Below are 11,226 nucleotides of genomic sequence, written 5' to 3' on the forward strand. Positions count from 1 at the left end.
AGGGTTAACCATGTAAATCTATATATCCCATTGACCTCCGCGGCACATTCTTTAAAACATCTGCTGACCAACAAAACTGCTACATCACCAACGTCCCCTTTGGCAATAAAATCTGTTACTTTTGTCACACCTTGCTCCAATCAAGACCATAGTGACAAACCTAAAGCTGAATGCATAGTGTTGTTGCGGACAAAAAACCCACGAAGCGCTAAAGCTTGACCCGGGTATAACGGAGTCGTATGCTGCTATGACCTTACCCCTTTAAATCCCCCTCCCCACCTACCATTACCCGAACAGACCACCGACACCATCTGTTGGATAAAATTTGGCCACAGCAGCCAATTTATTAAAACAAACAACATTAACATAAAATTTTTAAACGCATTTCCTTTCAAATATATCATACACCATTATAACCTCCTAACCATTATAAACATTCCCTAATGGAAAACCTGCGAAGAGGACCTTGGAGCCCCTCCTACTTCTAAAAATATCCTGTCGCCTCAAACCAACAGAGGAAATAGCTGTCCCGGTCACCAGCCGCAACTTGGCTGGCTCAGGCGACGCTATTTCCAAAACCTTCTTCCTCCCGCCGCCGGTGGCAGACTCGGGAGCCCAAGCAAACTCCCCATTAACCTCCGGCCGCCGTTTCTTCCCGACCCCGAGGCCGGCTAGCCACCCCTGGCTAGCCTCTCCCACCGACTATCAGGGCTCCGCCCTGTAACCCAGGAGGCGACAGGCCACGATTGACCAAATACAAAAAAGGGGGGAAGGGGCTATGTAGCCCCTGCCTTCCCCCACTAACCTTCTACACGGGCTCCAAGGGCCCCTCCCCCTCCCCTGCTGCTATGACGAAAGCCCTTTCCCGTGATCCCACCCCTCTCCCCCCCTGGGTTTCTTCTAGGGCGGGCGGGCGGGACTCTTCTAACTTCAGCTTCTTTCTTCCTCTTCTTCTGGACGCTGTAATGGCCTTTCCCTGCGCTACCCCTCTATTTAACCCCCTCTTCCTAAGCTCCGCCCCCTCCCGGCATCCTCTACTCTAATTAACCCCCCTCCTCCCCGTTAACCCTATCATGCTGCCTTCCTCCTACCGCCCTGCGGGCTTCCGGCTCCGGCAGACCTTGACCCGGGTATAACGGAGTCGTATGCTGCTATGACCTTACCCCTTTAAATCCCCCTCCCCACCTACCATTACCCGAACAGACCACCGACACCATCTGTTGGATAAAATTTGGCCACAGCAGCCAATTTATTAAAACAAACAACATTAACATAAAATTTTTAAACGCATTTCCTTTCAAATATATCATACACCATTATAACCTCCTAACCATTATAAACATTCCCTAATGGAAAACCTGCGAAGAGGACCTTGGAGCCCCTCCTACTTCTAAAAATATCCTGTCGCCTCAAACCAACAGAGGAAATAGCTGTCCCGGTCACCAGCCGCAACTTGGCTGGCTCAGGCGACGCTATTTCCAAAACCTTCTTCCTCCCGCCGCCGGTGGCAGACTCGGGAGCCCAAGCAAACTCCCCATTAACCTCCGGCCGCCGTTTCTTCCCGACCCCGAGGCCGGCTAGCCACCCCTGGCTAGCCTCTCCCACCGACTATCAGGGCTCCGCCCTGTAACCCAGGAGGCGACAGGCCACGATTGACCAAATACAAAAAAGGGGGGAAGGGGCTATGTAGCCCCTGCCTTCCCCCACTAACCTTCTACACGGGCTCCAAGGGCCCCTCCCCCTCCCCTGCCACAGCAAGTGAGGCTCGACCACCTTGAGCCTGCGCCGCCCCCCACACCAATAGCGCCCGCTCAATTCCCTCCTGCAATCCTTCCGTCCATAGGTCAATGCCGATGTCATTTAAGTGGACGCCGTCTGACCTCCAGTAATTGCCGACCCCTTTCTCCAGGTCTATATGTCGCGCTGCTACCCCCCCTTTGCTGCCCAGGAACCGCGACACTTCCCTGTTGAGCTTCACTCTTGCTCTGTTCAGGCCCTTCTCCGACTGCGCCCCCCTCCAAACTTTCCTAGGCACGATTTCGGACCACACTACGACCGTCCCCGGGTATGACGCTTGCAGTCTAAGACAGTCATACCTTATGTCCCTTGATAGGTCCCTAAACCTCCTTTTTCCCAAATCGTTTCCTCCCACGTGTATGACCAAAACCTCCGGCGCCCTATCCCACCTAACCCGCCTTTCAACTTCCTCCAATACGCTGCCCCAAGTCATCCCTCTAATCCCCATCCATCTCACTATCGCCTCACTCTTCTGAAACCGTAGCTGCCTCCCATTCGGCCGTACCCCCGCTCTCTCTGCTCCCCAAAAAACATAGGAGTCTCCCAAGATCCAAACTAATGCTGGACGACCATCTGTAAAATAAACAGCAACAATACTATATTAGCAAACCGCCATTATGACCCCCCCCACCCTCCAGACGACCCCGCCTTGAATTTAAAGCAGGTGGGGTCGCACGTATGATTTAAAACGCCCTGACTCCCACCGACCTATCCTCTTCACTGCCTCCTCCCCCATACCTCTTACTGACGCTTCCGTCGCCGCCCCCACCCGAAATGAGTGAGACCCGAACTGTGTATTATTAAAACCCGCCACCTCTAAGGCCTTCTTGAACACCGCTATAAACTGAAAACGCGACAAAAATTCCCCGGTCTCGTGCCGCAAAAATGGGCCCGTGCGAAAATTTAACCCTTTGCTATACTGCTCCCAGGCACTCAGAGGGCACATACTGGCCCCCGGCACCTCACCCAACCGGATCACCTGCCCCCGTCCTTGCTGATCCGTCTTGGACCGACGGATAAGCAAGTCCAACCTCCCGTCTACCAACCGCACATCCTCCGCCTGCAGGCCGCCCCCCACGGTCTTGCTAGGTGACACCAATTCGCTTACCCGTAGGGCCCCGAAAAATGCAAATGAAAAAGCCGCCCTAAACAACCGCCGCTCGAACTCTTTTCCGCAAACAACATCAACCGCCTCCCCTAATTTCTCCAAAACATCAAATGATACCGGTCGCCTAGTGTCCTGTCTCCCTTTCCCTCTCCTCAGACCCTTCAGCGCCTGTTTTACCAAAAAATTTTTTGTCGCGTCCTCCACCCCCCGTATTTTAAACCCAAAAGCCACCCCCGCTATAAACTGGTTCACTTTTGCCACTGACCGACCCAAATCTGCACTCTCTCCCAACCAACTCAACAGCAAGCCCACTCTATCCTCCTCTGAACGCTCCCCCCCACGCTGCCTCAACCATTCTTCCCACTCGCTCCACGCTGCGCAATATGCTGCCCTAGTCCGCCGAGCCAGTGACCGTTCTATCAGGCCCCCCACTGCTCGCTTACCACGTTCCAGATTCGAGACGGGCACTTCCTCCCCTCCTTCTCCGCACCCGGCGCCAGTGTCCGGAACCGCTCCCACTGAAAGCGAGAGAGAGCATCCGCCATTGAGTTCTCGACACCTGGAACGTGTACCGCTACTACCCACATGTTTAATGACAAGGCCTCTAGCACCAACTGACGCAGCAGGTTAACCACCGGGGGGGATGACGCAGAGAGGTTGTTAATCACCTGCACCACCCCCATGTTGTCGCAGTGGAATCTTACTTTTCTATCACGGAAGTGGTTACCCCACAGTGTGATAGCCACTACTATTGGAAATAATTCCAATAGTACTAAGTTCCGAACTAAGCCTTCTTGCTTCCACTGCTCCGGCCATTCCCCCGCACACCATCTACCTTGAAAATAGGCCCCAAAGCCTGCGCTCCCTGCTGCATCTGTATAGAGCTCCCAGTCCACGTTGCTACTGACCTCCCCCATAATTACCGACCTGCCATTGTACTTCTCTAAAAAGGCGGACCAAACTGCCAGGTCCGCCTTGTGACTAACTCCCAAACGGATAAAGTGATGAGGGGCCCGAATCCCTGCTGTTGCCGCCGCCAACCGTCTACTGAAAACCCGGCCCATGGGCATGATCCTGCAGGCAAAATTCAGCTTGCCCAGCAGTGACTGCAGCCCTTTGAGCGTGATTTTCTTCGCCACCCGCGCCGCACCTAATTCCTCCTGCAAGTTTCTTAATTTTTCTTCTGGTAATCGGCACTCCATTGCCTCAGAGTCAATGGTGATGCCCAAAAAACTTAAACAAGTTGTGGGCCCCTCCGTCTTTTCCGGTGCCAGAGGCACCCCGAACCGTTTGGCCACCCATTGCAAGGTTCCCAGTAAGTTCGCACAAACTGGCGAACCCCCGGGCCCTACGCACAGAAAATCATCCAGGTAATGAATGACCGACTGCACTGCCGCCGTGTCCTTCACCACCCACTCTAAAAACGAACTAAACGCTTCGAAGTATGCACATGAGATTGAGCATCCCATGGGCAAACAACGATCCGCAAAATAACTCCCTGCCCAAAAACACCCCAACAACCTCACACTTTCTTGTGTTACTGGCAGCAAGCGAAAGGCTGACTCTATGTCAGCCTTTGCCATCAATGCCCCCCTTCCATAGTTCCGAACCCAATGAAGCGCCGCATCAAACGATGTATACACCACCGAGCATAGCTCGGGGTCTATTCCGTCGTTTACAGACGCCCCCCTTGGGTACGATAAGTGGTGAATAAGCCGAAATTTATTCGGCTCCTTCTTCGGTACCACTCCCAAAGGTGACACCACAAAGTCTTGCACGGGTGGCTCTTCAAACGGCCCCGCCATGCGCCCTAACCTAACCTCTTTCATTAGCTTCTCCGTCACCACTTCCGGATATTCTAACGCCGAACGTAAATTTTTTAACGAAAAGGGGACCCCATGAACCGGAGGCGGGATGTGAAAACCATCCCTAAAACCCTTAAACAATAACTCCGCCTTCTCTCTATCCGGGTACCTACTTAGGTACGGTACCATCTCTTCCAGAATCACTGGGGTCATCCCTTTTCGCAAAACCCCCTGGACCTTTTCCCTTTCCTTTCTTGAAACATCTGCCAGCCCCGTGAGACCCCGCGCCGCAGTGAGAGCAGGCATGACGGAACTTGCATGTTGCTCCGAACTTGCACTGACCCTCGTTGTACTGCCAGCAGTACCCGGTCCTACTCCCCCCTGCTGAACCACCCTGCCCCCCGGCTGAACTAGAGGCCGAGCCGAAGGACCCGGCACTGCCCTGAAAGGGCTGACCGAACCGCGCGGGGGCCATTACTCTCAACCATAGACCTATATCTTTGTGATCCCATCTGATCGATGGGCGCACTGCCTTACGCTGCCTGAACTGCTCATCATAGCGCAGCCAGGTCTGTCCCCCATACACTCGATAGGCCTCACCAATGGAGTCCATGTAACAGAAAAGGCCGGAGCAATTGTCCGGCGCTTTTTCTCCGATTACGCTCGCTAGAATGGCAAACGCCTGCAGCCAGTTCGCGAACGTCTGGGGTATAAGGCGCCACCTACGCTTCTCCTCCTCCTCTTTTTTAAACTCAGTCCGCTTTCCCTTGTCTAAATTAAATTTTTCCAAGGGTAGGAGGGAGAATATCTCGACATATTCGTCCCTCCAAATCTTTTCCCTCACCTCTTTTTTTAGGTGGGCCCCCAACGGGCCCTCAAAGCAGACGTAGACCTCGCCTTTTGCCTTATCGTCTAGCCGCACCCCCTCCCCGTCCTTTTCTGTCTGGACCGCTACTGCCACCCCGGCCGATCCCCCTGACTCCAACGTACCTGCTGCACCCCCCACTTGAGAGATTTCCCCAGTGGATTGTGCCCCCGTCTGTAACCCGCTCGTGGACATCTGTCCTACCAGCGGGGCAGATTGTAACACCCCAACCGCCTGTCCTACCCCAGTCCCACCAGCAAACGGTCCTCCCGGTCCGTCCCTAATGCTGGACGACGCACTGCATGGTGAGTTCCATGCTGTGACAGGCGACGGAGCGTAACCTACCCCCTGCCTCCTCAGCAATTCTAATACCACCCCCAGCAATGCACCTGCTTCGCCGCCTACCCCTAGCGCGTTAGTTAATGCAGCGCTACCCCCCGCAAATACCCCACTACTAGACCCCGCATGCGCCACGCGGCTAACATTGCTGGACACACCAGACATAGAGCATGACTCACCTGGCTGCGTAGGGGCTGTGGACCCACCAGCCGCCGACCAGTCTTGCCGCTGTTCCTCCTGGACTCTGCTAACGCCGGGCTGTGACCGCTCTGCTGGGACCGCAACCGCCTCCGATCTTCTTGGTGCCGAAGAAACATAGGCCACCTCTGTCGCCGTCGCACGCCTTCCGGATGACTCCGCCGCCGGGCCCCGAGAAACCGCGGGCCGCCCGTCACTTGAACTGTTGCAGGGCTGCTCCCCCTCCGATGCACCTCCGGGTGAGCAGCCCCCGACCCCTTCCAGGCTCTTTGCTTTCTGTGCAGCGCTTGGCCCCGCCCCCCTCTCAGCACGGGGCCTCGCGCTGCCCGCCGCACCTCGTCTTTTGGCGGGAGTCCTCCCCGCCCTGCTCCCCCTGCCTGTTGGTGTTGCCGGGGGGAGCCTACTACGGGGGGGGGCCGGAGAGGCACTCCGCAGCCTCTGCCTGCGTGAGGGAGCGTGCTCGGGGCTCAGTCTCTCTGGTGCACGCGCCCTCCGCGGCCGCTCTTTTGCCAGCCCCGCTGGTGCTGCCGCCGCCGGCCCCGCACCTGTCCTCCGACTCCGGACCTCTGCAGCCGCCTCTGCACCTCCCGCCGCCTCCGCTCGAGCTCCCGCTGCTCCTGCTTCTGCCGCCGCTGCCGTGGATACCGCCGCTGCTCCCAGGGCTTCACCGGAGAGCTGGACAAGCCAGTCCAGCCCCCTTTCTTCTGCCTCCGCCCGGATCTTCTCGAGGATCGCCTCCATCTTCTCCCGGTAAGTGGCTGGTCTTCGGGCTCTTCTTTTTCTTTTCTTCTTCTTTGGGACTGCCTCCGCTGCTTCTTTTTCGGCACCTCGGGTCTCCGGTCTTCAGTCTCCCTGCCTCGCTGCCGTCTGCCGCGCTCTTCAGCTCCGCCGGGCACCTCAGGTCTGCTGGGCTCTTTGGGACTGCTGGGCTCTTCGGTCCGCTGGGGTCTTCGGTCCGCTGGGGTCTTCGGTCCGCTGGGGTCTTCGGTCCGCTGGGGTCTTCGGTCCGCTGGGGTCTTCGGTCCGCTGGGGTCTTCTAACTTCAGCTTCTTTCTTCCTCTTCTTCTGGACGCTGTAATGGCCTTTCCCTGCGCTACCCCTCTATTTAACCCCCTCTTCCTAAGCTCCGCCCCCTCCCGGCATCCTCTACTCTAATTAACCCCCCTCCTCCCCGTTAACCCTATCATGCTGCCTTCCTCCTACCGCCCTGCGGGCTTCCGGCTCCGGCAGACCTTTATTGCACCACCACAAACTTAACATATAAGGGAGACCTCTTGCTTAGTGCCATCCACTATCACAACAATTGACATGGACAAAGGCAGCAGGAGCATTCAGGTGCAGTAAAAACAGGTGTTTTCTTTATTCCATCCTTAGTAATCACGCAACATTTCGGCCGTTACAAACTTGACAAAGGCTGTTTGTAACGGCCGAAACGTTGCGTGATTACTGAGGATGGAATAAAGAAAATACCTGTTTTTACTGCACCTGAATGCTCCTGCTGCCTTTTTTGGATAAACTTTAGGAATTGTTTGGAAGATTGGGATCTGTCTCCTGATTAACGGCTGTGCAGGAAGAGCCTCCCCTTGGATAAGGGTTTGCTGTAGTGCTGCTGGTACTTGTGTGTTTTTGGGGTGAACAATTGACATAGACAGTGAATGCCCTACATAAGGAATTACTACTGTGTATGCGAAAGAGCCACAGAAATAGCTTTATTCCTGTGCAGAAGTTAACGCACAAACCGACATGGTTTAGCTTGTCAGTTCTAACACCAATAAATAAAAAATTGTGGAGCGTGTATAGTTATCGGTGACTATGCACTGCATTGCTGCATGGCCTTATCACATCCGGAGAGACGCAAGTTACCTTTACTGGTTTGAACTTACTGCCTAAATTATGAAATATTTATGTTCAAACAACTGCCACCTAGTTTTATGAGATGTGTGATGAACACGGTGAGAGCAGTTGGGAATCAAACGTTCACAACACAAGCTGAAAAGGAAGTAGAAACCTAACGCCAATTGCAACATTTGAACAAATAAGTTGTTTCACACTTGTTCACGTAAGAGCTAATTCTATAAGCAAAGAAACAGAGAGGGGCAGTGTGATTCATTGAGAGAATATAAAATTACAAATGCTTCAGAATTAAACATTCAGTGAAAAGCACAGTAATAAAGTGCAACGTGTAGCGTTATAACAGACGCGCAGCGCCTTTTTCTGACGTGCATCGAGCCCTTATTTCTACTAAGGCAACTACGTATGGGAATGCACACATGACTCATTATTGAGTCAGCAATTTGGGGAAAATCTTGCGATTTTTCTCATAATGGCTTTGTTTTTGAAATTGAAGTGGTACGTTAAATTCCCAACAGCTGACACTTTATCATAAGTGCTTGCAGTTTAATGCTTACGAGCAGTGTACAGCTAAGTGAAGCGCTCTGCTCAGCGTAAATGTGTGACTTTAAGGCAATTTACTTACCAGGCCCTTGTGCTACCGTGGTCGTGGGCTCTGGAGCTCTTTCCTCCGTAATTGCAGAAGCTGGTTGCACACCTTCCACAGTCCCTTCCGCTAACGCACTCAATGCCGGTGGTGTTGGCCCATAGGTGGTTTCTGTGGAAAAACAGAATACTATGAAACATTCAAAAATACTAAATTGGTATACAAAATATTTGGCAATGCAAGAACTTATTACCTCCTCGCACTACCACTGTTAAAGGGGTTGTCCCGCGAAACAAAGTTGGGGTATACACTTCTGTATGGCCATATTAATGCACTTTGTAATGTACATCGTGCATTAATTATGAGCCGTACAGAAGTTATTCACTTACCTGTTCCGTTGCTGGCGTCCTCGTCTCCATGGTGCCGTCTAATTTTCAGCGTCTAATTGCCCGATTAGACGCGCTTGCGCAGTCCGGTCTTCTCCCTTCTGAATGGGGCCGCTCGTGCCAGAGAGCTGCTCCTCGTAGCTCCGCCCCGTCACGTGTGCCGATTCCAGCCAATCAGGAGGCTGGAATCGGCAATGGACCGCACAGAAGACCTGCGGTCCACCGAGGGTGAAGATCCCGGTGGCCATCTTCGCAAGGTAAGTAAGAAGTCACCGGAGCGCGGGGATTCGGGTAAGTACTATCCGTTTTGTTTTGTTTTTTTAAACCCCTGCATCGGGTTTGTCTCGCGCCGAACGGGGGGGCTATTGAAAAAAAAAAACCCGTTTCGGCGCGGGACAACCCCTTTAAGTCTTGTCTCCTTTCTGAGCTTAGTGCCTTACCTCTCGGCCTTGTAGCCGCCTCACCTGCCATTCCTGCCTCACGGCGCTGGACGCGAGCTGTAGGAAAATAAGAAAATAGAACCCATTTTTAACTTTCAGTGTGGCTTCAACCCTTTGACACTTGTTTGACAACGTATTTGTCAGTAAACAGTTGCAGATGTAGTAGTTGGCATTTTTTTTTTTGCAAATGAGTTACTCCTGAAACTTTTTCCATGCAAATAACAGCTAGGGATGCACTAGTGTGTGGGTGGCTTTAGCAGCAAAAGCAATAAGAACATTGTAGGCGTGTGGGTGGTCAAAGGCAGATTTGCATGCACGCTATCAGAGTTGCCAAGATACTTTATAATAGTTGCCGTAGACACAGGCTTGTGGTGTGTTCTTTCACCGCTGTAATTTTTGCCTTTTCCTAATTGCAACAGAAACTTTCGCAATATGCCAATAACGTCATGCATGTTGTTTTTAACAAATCGCGTTTGGTGAAACTTTGGTGCAGCATGCTTGATACTGTTTAGCCTTACATTCCTTTGTTGACGCTGACAAATTTCCTAATGTCGAAGTACAGAGTCGTTGATGAACAGTATGTGGCTTTCCTGGATGTTTGATTAAATTGGACAAGTAGTTATGCTGCAATTCAGGACAGAACTGATGTCGCTGTATGATAGTAGAGAAAGTATGGTGCATGGTTTTAATACTTTGGTGCGGACATCGTTAGTACCAGCATTGGCAAAAGCAGTTACCGTTTGCCTGTGGTGCTAAGCTTTCTCTCAAATGCAGTGCAGGTACAGTTAGTCCCCGACTTGCGAACAGGTTCTGTTCCCGGAGCCCGTTCGCAAGTCCGTTTTGTTCGCAAGTCGAACAAATGGTTGTATGGAGGGGATCGCGGGTGGATCCCACTCCATACAACGTCGGGTGCCAGCTGTTCTTACAGCGGGCACCCGGCGGCAGCAGTTCCGACGAGCCGTGGCGCTTGTCGGAACTGTTAACACTTTAAATACCGCTCTGACAGCGGTATTTAAAGTGTTAACAGTTCTGACGAGCGGCGCGGCTCGTCGGAACTGCTGGCGCCGGGTGCCCGCTGTAAGAAACAGCCGACACCCGACGTTCAGGGGGCCGGTACAGCGTCCCACGATGAGATCATGGGACGCTGTGCGGTTGCTAGGCAGCCGGGGACCTCCTGAAAGGCCCCAGGGCTGCCTATGCAGAGTGCCTATCAAGCGCACGGCTTGATAAGCGCTCTGCATAGACAGCCCTAGGGCCTTTCAGAAGGCCCCCGGCTGCCCAGCAACCGCGATGTGACCGGACAGGCTTCCATCAGGCTTGATAGAAGCCTGCCCGGTCCCTGCACAGCATGATGTAATGCCATAGCATTACATCATACTGTGCTGTACAGATAGTTCGCATCTAGCGAAATTCGTAAGTCGAATGTTCGCAAGTCGGGGACTATCTGTATAGGTACCCTTTGCAATGTTTTTATTTGCAGGTACAAAAAGTATGGTCGTAAGTTTTTCTTGCCGCTGTACTACGCGTCTGCTTGCAGACACAAGCTGGAGAGAGATTCCGCAAGATACAATGTAGACAGTTAAGAGGCTTCCTATAAAAAGCAGAAGATATATGGAGGACCTCCTCCAGCATTGCAGCGCCACTGCGTTGCCAGTAATAAGTGCTTAGAGCGCATATAGTGGTTAGGATGGGTGTTTATTAAATATTTCATATACTAAAAAGCTGTGCGATGATTGTTCGACATAGATCGTATAACAGTTCGCAAAATATTCGCGCATGCCATGGAAATGGTTGTGTGATTTTCGAGCCGCTGGGGATTCAGGAAAATTATTAGTTGAAGTAAAGGCTTAC

General features: G+C 52.7%; 1 protein-coding gene across 1 annotated transcript; it reads right to left on the reverse strand.

Moving 5' to 3' along the window:
* Positions 1–1,104: 1,104 nt before the first annotated feature.
* On the reverse strand, positions 1,105–7,287 carry LOC136580524 (armadillo repeat-containing X-linked protein 2-like). The gene is made up of 3 exons (XM_066581142.1): positions 6,094–7,287; positions 3,349–3,423; positions 1,105–2,370 (listed from the first exon to the last, which is right to left on the reverse strand). Exons 1-3 carry the CDS (start codon positions 6,851–6,853, stop codon positions 1,715–1,717), a joined length of 1,491 nt encoding a protein of 496 aa, XP_066437239.1. The 5' UTR covers positions 6,854–7,287; the 3' UTR covers positions 1,105–1,714.
* Between the last annotated feature and the right edge of the window lie 3,939 nt (positions 7,288–11,226).

The sequence above is a fragment of the Eleutherodactylus coqui genome, chromosome 10 (assembly GCF_035609145.1).
Source record: "Eleutherodactylus coqui strain aEleCoq1 chromosome 10, aEleCoq1.hap1, whole genome shotgun sequence".
Classification (NCBI taxonomy): Eukaryota; Metazoa; Chordata; class Amphibia; order Anura; family Eleutherodactylidae; genus Eleutherodactylus; species Eleutherodactylus coqui.